At 39.6% G+C, this 15,355-nt stretch overlaps 1 protein-coding gene across 6 annotated transcripts in view; it reads right to left on the reverse strand.

Moving 5' to 3' along the window:
• Nucleotides 1-15,355, reverse strand: part of SLC6A4 (solute carrier family 6 member 4) — a 95,423-nt gene that overhangs the window by 13,680 nt on the left and 66,388 nt on the right. For all 6 annotated transcript variants that reach the window (XM_033921793.1, XM_033921794.1, XM_033921796.1 and 3 more), the window contains one exon: nt 11,939-12,038. In XM_033921793.1, the coding sequence (XP_033777684.1) occupies nt 11,939-12,038 (100 nt within the window). The remainder of the gene's footprint in view (nt 1-11,938; nt 12,039-15,355) is intronic.

The raw sequence follows: 15,355 nt of genomic DNA on the forward strand, positions 1-15,355 counted from the left end.
CAAATAGAAAAAAAAAATTGTGAATAATTGAATTCGCAAATAGGGAAACCGCGAATACTGAGGGAAAGCTGTAGTAGTAAAAGCAGCATGCATCTACTCTTCTGACCACACCCATTCCCACCACAAGGGGCACTAGAATTGCAAATGCCACACAACCACTGTTCCTACCACAGAAGGCAGCAGCAGTTTCAGCTTCTTACATACAAATGATTTAATCATAATTCAACAGGTGCAAAGAATAGAGAAGGACCTTTGAACAAAACTCTCTGGATCTCACAGGAATCATAAAATGATAAGAATTTATTAATATAAAAATTCAAATAGCGGACCCAATACAAGCTATGATTTGTATGTCATAAGTTGTTACCTGCATGAGCAATTGACATTATATGGAATTTTCACACGCTTTATGGTTTTGTGTTGATATTTGAATTTTTATGTCAATAAATTCCTATCATTTTACGGTTCCTGTGAGATCCAGAGACTCAGAAAAACTGAGAGGAGACAGATTCAAAACGAATGCAAGGAAGTTCTTCTTCACTCAACGGGTGGTGGACACCTGGAACTTGCTTCCAGGAGAGGTGATAAGACAGAGTACAGTAATGGGGTTCAAAAAGGGACTGGATGACTTCCTGGAAGCAAAGGGGATAGCAGGGTACAGATAGAGGGTTACTTCACTGGACATTAGGCAAACAGGGTATGGAAGTTGTAGGTTAGGAGCACTTACAGGTCATGGACCTGGGGGGCCGCCGTGGGAGCGGACTGCCGGGCACGATGGACCCCTGGTCTAACCCGGCAATGCTTATGTTCTTATGTTTTGTTCCATTTTTTTTTGTTTCTTAATCATAATTCATCCACACATACACATTACTTCACCACAAAATAGATACAGCTAAGGCAGCAGAAGTACAAGCGATACATACTCACTCCCCTTACCACACTCTTCCCTACCAAAGGAAGGAGCAACAGTGCAATTAACTCACATATAAGTGATTATAATTAATATATACATGCATACATTCACACACATTGCCCACCACAGAACAGAAACAGTTCAGGCAGCAGCAGCAGTTGTGTCCCGAACCCATCTACACAACCCCCATCACACACACAGAGCACTATAGACAGGAGCAGTACAAGCCTCCCACCTACAGGGGTCCTTTCATTAAGGCGCGCTAACCTATTTATATTCTATGGGCACCTTAGCATTTAGCACACGCCAATCTTTAGCACACGCTAAATCGGTTAGCACGCCTTAATAAAAGAACCCCCACAGTGCAGGAAGCAATAATGCAAAGCTTAAGCATCACACATCCAGATTGACAACTTAAAGAACATTAAATCACCCAGACTGGATGGTATAAAAATGAAATTGCAGAGTTCCTAAGAGTAATCTATAAACCTGCCATTAAAATCATCCATGGTACCTGAAGATTGGAAGGTGGCCAGGATAATGCCTATTCTTTAAAAGGGTTCTGGGGTGATCCAGGAAACTACAGACTAGTAAGCCTGATGTCAATGTCAGACAAAATGGTAGAAGGAATTATAAACAAAATTACTGAACATGTAGACAAACACCAATTTGCTACATTTTTTGAAGGTATAAATAAACATGTGGATAAAGGTGAGCCGGTTGATGTAATGCATCTAGATTTTCTCCGAGGATAAGCAGGCATTATATTCTCACGTGTGGGTGATGTCATCCACAGAACCCACAGAACGTGCACTGTCACTTTAGAACTTTAGGCAGTGCCTATATCGCTCGTGTGCCAGGGTCTTCCCACCCAATGTCAGCTCATGGGACCATCCATTTTTAGTTTTCCATGGAGCCAAGAAGCTGTGTCTTCAGTATCTCCTCAACATTAGTTTTTTTTGTTATTGCCTTCATAATTCTTTTTGTTTGTTTTTTTAGCAATTCCCTGAAGTTTGGTTGAATTCTGTCAACTTTTCAATTTTTGTCTTTTGGGCTACTTTGAGGTCCTTTTTTATCCCAGGGAGCATCAATGTTTTTCAGTATATTTTTCACGTGAGCTGCCTGGGCCTTTTGACTTCATGTCTGCTGTTTTTCCCTCCATGTTAAAGAAGGTTCAGCTTCAGGAAATGCACTCAGTGTAATGGATTATTTCAGGCTCTGATCCCCATAATTGGTGTGTTAGGTTTCTGGGTTCTGACCATTGGGACATTCATTGTGAACTCTGCGCTTGTGTATGGAAAAGAGGTCACTAAAAGCCAGATAAATCCAGTATGATAAACCTTTTGGTTTAGCACTAACATTAAGCATTGTGGGAGATTTGGGACCAGACATGCAGCCTGCATCAACACCGGCACTGGTATTAAAAAAACATGTACCGATGCCGAATAGAAAGCATTGAACTTTGGGCTCTCTGCAGATTCAAGATTTAACACCGTCTCCATCCATGCCTCACCAATCAAGGGAGGTATCAAGTAAGAAAGCTATGAAGCACAAACATTCCTCCCCTTCTAGGCATGGCATAACAGATGTCCATCTCCTTGACGCATAGTAAGGGTCAACACATCATGGATCACCATCCATCACTACAGCCACTACATATCATATCTCCTCCCAGGCGTGCCTTGACATTGAGACCTCTGATGCCCAGACAACATGCACCGCAGACTGCTTCTACACTGATGTCTCTTCTGGTGCAGATGCTGACTCTCCAAGAAAACATCCAGGCTATCTTCAAACAAGAGCTTTGAGGGCTATGTCAGATGCAGTCTACACAAGCTGTAAATGCATCTTTGCCTGCCTTAGCCCAGCCCAAGGTTATGTTGAGGCATAGATTGAGGATGAGGTCATACACCTCTGCTTGATGTCGAGCATCGGGATTTGCACAGACCTATTCCATGCATTTGTCTTCATTAGCAGAGGAGTTATCTCCTAAGTCAGAGCATCAACCCAATGTTCTTCTCAATATACACTCCCTGATTCTTCTAGAAGAGAAAATTTTGAGGAATCTGATTCAGATATCTCCAACCACTCAGATAAAGATTTACCAGAATATTCAGCAGAAGAATCCTATGGCATACCCTCTGATCTTTCTCCTTCATCTCAAAGATGTAAGTTTGCCAGAGAGCATATCCTTTAGTGGCTTTGTAAGGCAAATGGGTCAAGCTCTTCCCATTAAAATGGAAACAAAGGAAGAACCTCACTCTGATCTTTTTCAGCTTCGCCAAATGACTATATCAAGGTGCCTTTACAGAGGGTCACAAGAGATACACTCTTTAAGAATTGGGAGACCTCTTTGTCAGTCCAAGTAGCTCCTATGAATTTTGATACAATGTACAGAATAAAAAAACCATTCAAGGTTCAAGAGAACCACAACTCCAGCATCACTTCTCTTGAATTTAAGAAGAGAATTGAGGAAGTATGAGCAAATTTGAAGAAAGACTAGGGATGTAGATGATTATGACAAATTACCATTTTAGATTGTATGAATATCAAGAATTTTGTAAAATAGAAAGGGATAGGTACTATTCTGAAAGGATAAAACATGCAGTAAATAGATTTAAATAACTTTTTGAAATTGTAAAATTTCAAAGACCAGAGTCAATTGCAGGAGATTTTCTGGAGTACATGATCCAAAAAGCCAGAACAGAAATTTTTGAAAGTAGAGAATGTAAGACTTGAAGGGAATGAAGTAGAGATTATATGGTAGTCCGAATTTAAGAATGTGAAGGAGGAACAAGTGTCAGTTCTATTAGAAGCATTACAGCCTACTAAATCAATGGTAGATCCCTGTTCATTGTCTGTAATCAAGCAATTAGGCAGGTGTGTTGTACCTTCTTAGGCTGTTATTATTAATAAATCTTTAGAAACTGGGAAAAAGTCAAAATTGTTGAAAATTGTAACAGTAAAACTTGTACTGAAGAAAGAACATTTGGTAGACACAATTATTGAAAATTACAGTATTATCTTTTGGGGGAAAAATCATTCAGAAAGTTTTGAAACAGTTGGAAGAATTTGTTGAGCACTTACTTAATTGCCATCAAGCCACAGTGTTAAAACCATGGATTGGATAAAAACAAAACATTTTGGGCTCATTTTACTAAACTGTGGAAGAGCTTCTTACCATGGACCAGTGAGGTAAGTACACTGACACTCATCTATGAGCTTTGGGGCATCTACCATGCCGTCAGCGGTAAGAAACTCTTCCGCGATTTAGTAAAACCCAGCATTTGTAATTTTTATTGATGCATACAATATCAAAAACAATATAAGAGTATCACATTATGTATAATACAACAACAATGCATCAAATAATATAAAATAAGAAGCATAAATACCCTCCACCTCCCCACCCAAAACCCTCCCTCCCCCCAATGGTATTCTCTAATTCACCTCACTATGACACATCAATACACTCTAGGAAACCCATCTTAAGACCGCACTACGGCCCTTAGGATGCAAGGTTTGTAAGTAAGGTTCCCATATATTCATAAACATCAACTTTTGCTTCTCAGTCCTTCCAGCATCTCTCGCCTTCCAGATGGCCAACTGATGTAATTGGTTTCGCCAATGCCAAAACTTTGGGGGGTCAGGGACTGTCCAAAATTGTAAAATACATTTTTTGGCCAATAAACTCATCTTCCTACACAGCACCCGTTGACCCCTAGGCAAATGTCTGAAAGCCTCTGGCAAATCTAAAATATGCTTCCTTTAAACGAGCCTTCCAAGGACCTGGATTCTTAAAGTCCCTGGATCATGCATGAAATCCAAGGTCTATGAAAGAAAAATTACTGCAGAGAGCAGTACCAACTCCCTACGAGAAACAAATTGAACATACAGCAATAAACCCCCTCCCCCTATCCTGTCCTAGATCCAGAATCTGTGACAAATAATGAAAAAAGGAGCATACTAAGAGACCAAAACCAAAAGACAAAAACAAACTAACCCCCACTTTTACTAAAATGCGCTAACCGATTAGCATGCGCTAAACACTAACGCATCAAAAATAAACAATTATTCTGTAAATTACTGTCTACCAGTCCCTTGGTCAGACCATTTCCTAATCTCTATAACATACTCCATTTCACATAACTTACCTCATATAGAACATCAAACGATCAATTTTAGAAACTTTAGTGACCTCTCTTTAGATCCAATTAGCACTACTTTTGAATTGGATTTTTCTGATTCTAAAACTCTTCCTTTGGATGATTTACTAAATCAATGGAACATATCTACAAACTCATTATTAGATAAACTTTCAACTGAGCTCTTGATATTCCAGTTGTAAAGCTGTTGATAAGCTGTTTCACATTAAAATTTGACTAAAAATTGGTGTATAAAAAAAAAAAAAAAAGATAAACTTTCACCATTACAATCTAAATTCATTCCCGCTCGAAAAATCGCGAATCCATGGTTCACAACGGAACTTGCCCTTATTAAGAAGCAACTAAGATCATTAGAACGCAAGTGGAGAAAAGATAAAACTCAAGCCAATTCCCAATCATTCAAAGAGCATTCTAGATTTTACAAATTAAAAGTAAATCAAGCAAAAATGAAATTTTATTCAGGCAAAATTTTGAAAGCCAAAAACCCCTCAGCTCTCTATGCCATATTAAAGTCATTAACATCTTCAAATAAGCGACAAATTCAAGCCGCCAATTCTTTACCCACTGCTCAGAAACTTGCAGATTACTTTATTGACAAAATTAACAAAATCAGAAATACTTTTACAGCAAATTATCATGCAATGGCTGATCATGAACAAACTATTCCAGAATCATTATATTCAAAATGTTCAAAATTCAATACACCGAGTCTTAAAGAGATTGAGTCCATTATTAAGTCTATTAATATTAAGGGTTCTAAAGCAGATTTAATTCCACCTTTCATCTTTAAACGTTACTTTGAAATTTTTGGTCCTTTTATTCTTACGTTAGTTAATGAAAGCCTATGTCAAAACATTATGCCAAAGGCCTGGAAGAAATCAATCATCTGACCTATTATTAAAGACCAAAAAATTAGTCCCGAGGATCCATCTAATTACAGACCAATAGCAAACATTCCTTTCCTAGCAAAATTGACGGAAAAGGTAGTTTTTACCCAAATTTCAGAATTTGTTGAAAAAACTAACGTTCTACATCCAAATCAAACCGGATTTAGAAATCACCATAGTACAGAACACTCTTTGATTGGTATGTCCACCTCTATACAATACTTTTTAGATCACCATCAATCGGTTTTATTAATTTCTATTGATCTTTCTGCAGCCTTTGATACAATCGATCATCAACTTTTACTTAACAGACTCCAATCTATTGGTATTACAGATCAAGTTTTTTTCCTGGTTTGTATCATACTTTACAGATCGTACTTCTACTGTTCTCTTTAATGATTTGATGTCTAAAAATTCACAGTCCACGTATGGTGTTCCTCAAGGATCTATTCTCTCTCCACTATTATTTAATATTTTTCTTGCCCCATTGATGACTTTGTGCAAATCTGTTGGTTTTCATGTATTTGCTATGCTGATGATATTCAGCTTTTACATCCATTAGATGCTAGTAACTCTTCTGACATCATAGCGATTAATAAGAAGCTTGATCAAGTTTACCATTGGCTAGATACTAATAGATTGGCACTTAACATTAATAAAACTAATGTGATGCTCTTCCCATGGAAAGATAGTTCTAAACTTGTCTCTCCTATTTCCATAAAAAATGTCCCCCTACAATCAGTTAACAACATTAAAATTTTAGGGGTGATTTTTGATCATAAACTGACTTTTCCATGATCACATTAGTAATATTATTAAAGCAACCTTTTATAGGCTGCGTCAAATCCGTTCACTTTCTCAATTTCTTTGCTCAAAATCCCTCAATATCCTCATTCACTCTTTGGTGATTTCTAAAATTGATTATTGTAATGCCCTTTTTAAGGGAATTTCTCTGAACGAAATAAAACGTTTACAAATTATTCAAAATGCATCTATTAAACTTATAACAAAAACTAGGAAATTTGACCATGTAACTCCCCTTCTTAGGAAAGCACATTGGCTTCCTGTATCTCACTGGATAACATATAAATTATGCCTACTTACTTTTAAATCCCTCCTTTATAAAACCCCAGCATTTATTTATAAACTATTAATCCCTTATACTCCTAAAAGAACATTGAGATCTAATGAACAGAATTTATTGACGATCCCTTCTCTTAAGATTATTAACACTAGACGGCAATTTATTTATTCTGTTACACGACCTCAAATTTGGAATTCTCTCCCTATTTATTTAAGGGAAGAGCGTAATCTGGAGAAATTTAAGAGTAATTTAAAAACCTTTCTTTTTAAAGATGCCTTTGATAATTAATTAACCAGTTCTCTGGTCACTTTTATTTTTATTGTTTAATATTATGGCTACTTTCTGTTTTCCCTGCTTTATGTTTTTTCCATGATTGTTTTGCTTTCTTTAATGATTTTGTATTTCACTTTCCTTTCTTTCCTTGTGTTTATGGGTATGTTAAGTTTGTCACAAGTCCTCTCGGACTTATTTCATTGTTAAGTATTGTATTGTTCCCTAAATATTGTAATTTTATTATGTTCATCGTTTAGAAACAAGATTAAGCGATTATTCAAAAATCTCATTAAACTTGAAACTTGATCCATAGACTAACGCTAAATCGGTTAGCGCACCTTAGTAAAAGAGGGCCTAAGATACTCTGTGGAGTGATCCATTCCACCAGTTAGCATTCGAAACCTACCTATAGATATCAAATCTAGATTCTCATAAAACAACAGAAAGAAAAGGACAGAATGCACCTCCCCTAATGAGAAGTCTCCCCTAATCTATTCAAAATCTGGCTACGGGCTCTTGGAGTCAGAAATTGCAGATAGGGTTCCCAAATAGAGAGATGAATAACTTTTTTCTCTTATATGTTTGGTCAGTGTGTTTAAAGATCTGGATGTTAGTTACTGATTAATTATTTGCAGATGATATTCAGGGGGGAGGGGGAAGGTGGTCTCCATGTCCAATTGGCAGAATGAATTGCATTATAGATTGATACTATGTGTAAAAACTGTGAATGTGTGGATGCAGCATCAAAAGTTAGTTGTGAACCTATCCAAAACAGAATTGTTAATGGTGGAGAGAGTAGAAGACACTACAAAGACAGATGAAATTTCAGTGAGGAGGAAAATCCGACTTCTAAGTTTTAGACTCAACTTTATCCATGAGAGATCAAGTTTTGTATGTAAATATTCTTTATTTTCAAATGCAACTCTTAAACAGATTGAAATCAATGTTATCAAATTATGATTTCAGAATTGTGGTTCAAAGTATGATACTATAGAAATTGGATTACTGCAATGCCCTATACCTGGGGATGGTATCCTCCAGATGTAGAGCATTGCAAGTTGTACAAAATGCTGCTGCATGGCTTATTTACGGTGGGAATAAATCATGATCCTGGCATCTTAGGAGTTCCACTTGTGAGAATATAATGCCTGCCTGTCCTCGGAGAAAGCAAAGATATTTAACTGTAGCAGGTGTTCTCCAAGGACTGCAGGCATGTATTCTCACAATCCACTTTTTTACTGAACTGATGGTCCTGCAAGCCAACTTCGGACAGGAGGGTACCGGCATGCACACAGTATGGGCACTGCCTAAAAATTTAAAGCAACAGCGCACTTGGCAGTGTCTGTATTGGGTTCGGTGGATGACATCACCCACATGTGAGAATATATGCCTGCTGTCCTTGGAGACCACCTGCTACAGTGATGGGTTAGGAGGCGATGTTCTATTTTTGGACTGGGAACTGGTTATAAGTCCAAAAACAGAAAGTAGAGTTAATTGGCTAGTTCTCTAAATGGAAGAAGGTGAATAGTGAAGTGCCGCATGGATCTGTACTAAGACTGGTGCTATTTAACTTTGTTATCAAGGATCTGGATATGAGAACAACGAATGATGTAATCAAATTTGCAGATGACACAAAACTATTCAAAGCTGTTAAATCAGATGCAGACTTTGAGAAATTATAGGATGAACTTACTAAATCAGCAGATGATATTTAATGTGAATAAGCGCAAAGTAACATAGCAACAAAGTAAATGACCAGTGTGGTCCATCCAGTCTGCCCAACAGTCACATTCATTTCCGAGGCAATGTTAAACCAACAATCCAGTAATTATTCATTTTGGCCCCTTTTATCAAGCCACATAAGTTTTTTTAAAAATCACAGTTCACGGTGGTAAAAGCTGTCGCGCCAGCGTTGGCTTTTCCTCTGATGTCACTTCCTAGGCGTGGGTCCAGGAAGTGATGTCAGAGGAAGAACCGATGTTGGTGCAACAGCAGGTTGGGGGTTGCTGCTCATGCTAGGAATGTTACAGAGGTACGGGGGAAGGGAAGCGGTGTGCATGTGTGGCTGTGAGGGGCAGGGAAGGAGTAGGGGTGGTGGAGAGTAGGACGGGTGCCTGCGCCCTCACCAAGATAGACCCCTCCTTACTATGCCACTGGTTGGGAATTATTAGGAAAGGAATAGAGCAGGGGTGCCCAAATGGTTGATCGCGATCAACCAGTAGATCGCAAAGGCAACGCGAGTTGATCGCATTGCCTTTGTGATCTTCCTTCCTCCCCAAGCCAGGCCAGGCGTGTACAAGCACTGGACCCACAAGACTTCACCTCTGATGTCAATTCTGATGTCAGAGAGGAAGTTCTGGGCCAGCCAATTGCTGCCTAGCTGGCCTGGAACTTCCTCTCCAACGTCTGAATTGACGTCGGAGGTGAAGTCTTGTGGGTCCGGCGATTGTACAAGCAGGGAGAAATTGGTGTGGTGGCTTGTGGGGGGCAGCAGGGAGAGAGAAAAAGAATCGAGGAAGTGGAGAAATCGGCGCGATGGCTTGGGGGGGCAGGGGGAGAGAAAAAGAAAGGCAGGCAGGGAGAAAGAGAAAGAAAGAGAGAAATAAAGAGGGGGGCAGTGGGGAGAGAGAAAGAAAGAGAGACAGAAAGAAAAGGGGAGGAGGAAGAAAGAAAGAAATATTGGATTTAAAGAAGAAGGAAGTGCAACTAGAGACTCATGAAATCACCAGATAAAAAGGTAGGAAAAATGATTTTATTTTCAATTTAGTGATCAAAATGTGTCCGTTATGAGAATTGATATCTGCTGTCTATATTTTGCACTATAGATAGGTCTGTGGCAGAAACAGCGGTGGAGACGTTGCTAAAGATACAACTCTGGTAATTAATGAGACGAGTTTTGGGGATGTCGAATGAATCTCCTGAGTTCCCATAAATTCTTATGGGGAAATTCGCTTTGATATATGAGCGCTTTGGATTACAAGCATGCTTCTGGAACGAATTATGCTCGCAAACCAAGGTACCACTGTACTTCAATTATTTTCCCTGGCTGTCCCGGTGAGCTCACAATCTATCTAATGTACCTGGGGCAGTGGAGGATTAAGTGACTTACCCAGAGTCACAGGGAGCATCATGAAGTTTGAATCCACAACTTGACGTCCTGCACGCATTTGTCTTAGCGGGTTTGTCCGCACGCGATTGTCCCATGTGCTTTCATCTATGAACCGCTAGGGTTGCGAGGAGCACATTGAAGTTGTTACTCACAGCAGTGAACAACTAGCGGTACATGCAGCAGGGGGGGAGCGGAGAAGGAGAGGGGGGCAGAGGGGCGCCTCCTTCCCGGGCACCTCTCACTATGCCACTGGACTGGTGACAAAACAGTGACAGAATTCAGAAAGGAATGGGATAAATACAGAGGTTGGAATAAAAGTATAAAGTTTGTCCACTCAAAATAAAACCCAGATGACTCATGCAAATAATATACACACACGGGTGGTAACCTGCATTGAACGACAGGTACTCCCCAACAATGAAGAGAGGAAGGGTGACCTGCATGGAGAGGCAGAAACACTCTAACAATGAAGTGGGGAGGTAATCTGCACAGAAGACAGAATCAAAACAGAGAGGGGTCTAACCTGCATGGAGCGTCAGGTGCAATCCCGGAGACCTTTCTGGGCAGACTGGATGGATGGGATTTATTTGCCTCATTTACCATGTTATTATGTAGGTTCTTCTTTTTTTTTTTTTTAAGCTTAATCATCTTTATAGAAAAATTTCATTTTATAATGAAACATCTAGCAATTGACCTGTAATCATACAATGTGATAAAAATGGATAGTTCACATAGCCAATCTCTGTAACGTAATATACATAGGTAGGAAACGTCCTACAACGAATCTAACCAAACAAAAGAACTGGTCAGACATGTAATATACACTGAATGATAAAGTAGAAATAGTGTTCACATGCCACATCGTGGATCATTAAACTTCATATATATGGAAATGATTGATAATTGTTTTAAAACACATTTTCCTGAAAATCATAAGGTGATGTAACATATTATATCAGGCTAAACTAATTCACAGGAGTCTGCAGAAGTATAAGTCGCATGAGTGTAGGATAACAGCGGTGCAAGAATCGCACATTCCACATCACCCGCCTGCCTCCTCTCCCCCTCATGCACCCATCACAATTTCATCACGGACGTCACAGCAGTTCAAGCGTCATACACTCACTCACCCTCCTCCCCACCTCATCCACCCAACACAATGCAAGCACACAATGCAAGCTTCCCTCAAACGCTGTCCTCCTGATGTGCCACACCCCTGTTTTGAAGACTCAACTCTTGGGAATCATGAGGAACGTCTCCATTCTCACTCGCTTCTTGAGTGGTTTGATACTTTTAAAAGCTCCTGGAGTGGTGGCTCAGAAGCAGAGAGACCTTCATTTCCTGTTGGTACAGGACAGTTGCAGCAGCTGGCTAGTTATGATTTTGGGTCATTACTGATCTGAGATGACCTTCAGTAGAAAGTCTCTATACGAGTCTGTACAGAGAGCTTTCAATTCACTCCACCCTTTCCCATTCCTCTCCTGGCCTACAATGTTTCTGTCTTACCATAGAACCAGGAGACTGCAATGGCTTCCAAGAGCACTACTGTTAAAACAGCGGGTCCAGTGGCGTATTCTTCAAACAGCTTCACAACGTATGCACCACCCTATAGATAGATAGCAGCAGTCAATAGCAGGAGGGGAAAGATTAACTTTTTGGCAGGCCCTAGGCAAACAAGCTTGTTGGACCTCCACCATAAGATAAATACATTTTTTAAACCCCGCAAATGTCAGCCTTTAACCCATATCTTGCAAAGTCATTTTCATCATTCACCCATTCCCTGATCCCTTCGGTAGGTAGGAGTTAGCAAGCAGCACTTTTACCTACTTCTGCCTCTTCCTTCTTTACAGGAAGGGCTAGGATTACCTTATTTAACAACGGACAAACCCGGACACATGGCCCTGCCATGTTCTGACCCCTACCCTGCCTCCAACCCACCCTGTTCTGCCTCCAGCCCTCCCACATTCCGGCTTCAGCTCCAAAAAGAGCTTTGCGTAAAATGGAGATTGGAAGACAGGAAGTCCTGGACAGAAGTGGCTAATGTTATTCGGTAAAAAAAGAAAAGAAAGAAAGAAAATGAGAAAAAAAGACAAATAAGTAGGGAAACTTTAGACTAAATCTCGTGAAACAGGAGATCAATAAAGGAAATTTGTTGTAAAGGAAAAGAAATAAATCTCCAAAGGTATTGTAAAGTTATATCAACATGCTTATCTATCTGGTGAAATTCATATACACTCAGAAATGTGTAATTTGGCCAGGAGCCAGAGCTCCTATAGCCAAACCCACCACCCAATCACTGTGTATGGAATATTACATTACATTACATTAGTGACTTCTATTCCGCTTGTACCTTGCAGTTCTAGATGGATTACAAAAGAAGCTAACTGGACATTTCCAGGAGAATTGCAATTTAGGGAGCTGTATACATGGTTGATACTTTGAAGAGAAGAAATTACAAGAGAGGGTGAGACTTTTGGGGGAGGGATTTACAAGGGAGGGGAGAGGACAGGGGAAGAGTTAAGATATCTGGATAAATTTTTTGAATAGCAGGGTTTTGATTCCCTTTCGAAATGATTTGAAATCGCTTGTTGTTGTCAGCAAGTTGGAGATGGAGTAGTTAAGTTTTGCTGCCTGCGTCGCTAGTAGGTTGTCAAACATCTTGCGTTGAGTTCCTTTGAATGAGGGGTAGGTAAATGGGGTCTGAGTACTTCTTAAACTAATTTCATAAAAGTAATTCACTTGTTCATTTGTAACATTGAAAGCAAGACTTTCACTTAGCTTTTGGGAATTAAAAGGTCCCTTTACTTTTATGAAATTACTATAATATTCCATACACAGTGATTGGGTGGTGGGCTTGGCTATAGGAGCTCTGGCTCCTGGCCAAATTACACATTTCTGAGTGTATGTGAATTTCACCAGATAGATAAGCATGTTGATATAACTTTACAATACCTTTGGAGATTTATTTCTTTTCCTTTACAATTAATGTTATTCGGTAAACATTTATCTCCCCTTTTACAAAAGCGATTTTTAGTAGCAGCTGCGACAGTAACAGCTCCAATGCTCATAGAATTCCTAGGAGTGTTTGGAGTCGTTACGCTGTGGCCAGCACGGAAAACCATGCTAGTTTTGTAAAAAGGGGGGTAATTAAGGAAGAACTTGAGTTACCAGAAGTTGTAAAGGACTTTGTTTGTTGGAGAAGGCAAAGTCATAGATCTGAATCCAATACAAGATTTATACTCAAATGAAATGACTACATTGCAAACCATTTTATCTCTTACACTGCTTTTTAATTTATCAACATTTTCCCAAAAAAACCAAAAACCCTTAGACCCTCATGACTTAAGTTTTTGTTTAGAAAAGGTTGATAAATTAAAAAGCAATGTAAGAGATAAAATGGTTTGCAATGTAGTGAGAGGAATTAAGCAGATAGGAGATCAGATTGGTAATGACTAGGGTTAATATAGGGCTCCAGAAAAAGGAGGACAGATTGAGACATCCAGGATTTGCTTCCATTGAAAGTAATAGAAGTAAAACCAGGATGTCTCAATCCATCCTTCTTTTTCTGGAGCCATATATTAACCCTAGTAATGACCGTAAATTTACAGGACAGGAGTGGAACAAGAAGGATGGGCATTTCTTCTGTCATTTCCTGTCCCCTCCATGATTTCTGGCTCCCATTTCCAGCTCCAATATTTGGGCCTTTCCTCCCCATACCCTCTTTTCCCTAAAAACCAGGCCTATTTTAAGCAATGGTGGTCCAACAAGGAATGCTGGGGCTGGAGTTATGCCTACTTGCTCCTACCAATGGTCTTGGCTGCCTTCAATATAGCAGCTGCGACCTTTCATCCTAGTTTTGTGGTCCTAAGGAGAAAAAAAGGTCATGGCTGCCAATTAGATGTGGCCATGGACAGGTGCAAGTGGGCACTGCTCCTGCCCCAATGTTTCCTGCTGGATCACCGATGCTTAAGGTAAGACTATGGGCCAATGGAGGGGGAGAGTTTTCTGCTTTGGGGAAGGTGGGGGCATGGGAAGGAGACCTGGCATGGGGAAAGGAGGTATAGGAAGGAGGTCTGGTGTGAAGAGGTGGCACAGGAATTGGACCCAGAAATTTTAACTTGTGTTATCTGCTGTGATGGCACAAGGTGGTGGTGGATTGCACAAAACGGAAATCTCCCCTCCCAAATGAGACACAGAATGACACAACATGAAATTTTTCTGGGTCCCTATGGGACAATAGATCATGGAATGAAAGAATAGTGCCAAGATTAGATGTTTTGAACCTGTCACCTTGGAGGAAGGTTAAATGTCTTGAACCTGTCACCTTGGAGGAAGGTTAAATGTCTTGTTGGCTTACTAAAAACAAAGGGGTTGCCTTTGTATCCAATACCCCTAGCCTTTTATGCAGCTTGTTCCGATAATATGTACTGGTGGTGGATCAAATTGATTAATGCTTCTCTACTACAAGATTGTCTACTAGTTGGCTGAAAGAAGCAAGAGTCACTCCCATTTTGAAAAAAAGATGGGTTAGACAAGTCAAGATGTGAGAACTCTAGGCTAATTTAGCAACTCTGTCTACATTGACTGAAAGGAGGTTAATCGGGCTTTTGGATATGGCACAAGCTGGTTTTAGATCAGATTTGTTGTTATTTTGACAGAAGAACCTCTGTGTTGTTGATTTGGATTTGTCCTCTGCATTTGATTTAGTGGCTGCCTGTATTCTGCTAAACAGGTGTTCAGAGCTGGATATTAGTGGTTTTGTACTGACTGATTCCCAAAATCCAGGTATACAGACAAACATATTATATTATACATTTCCTATATGTATTTTTTGTCTGAATACCTGCATTTTGGGGATCAGTTATAATTTTATTGATCCAGGAGACTGTAGTTTTTGAAATGTAGGATTATTTTTCCCATTGA

The sequence above is a fragment of the Geotrypetes seraphini genome, chromosome 15, assembly GCF_902459505.1.
Source record: "Geotrypetes seraphini chromosome 15, aGeoSer1.1, whole genome shotgun sequence".
NCBI lineage: Eukaryota > Metazoa > Chordata > Amphibia > Gymnophiona > Dermophiidae > Geotrypetes > Geotrypetes seraphini.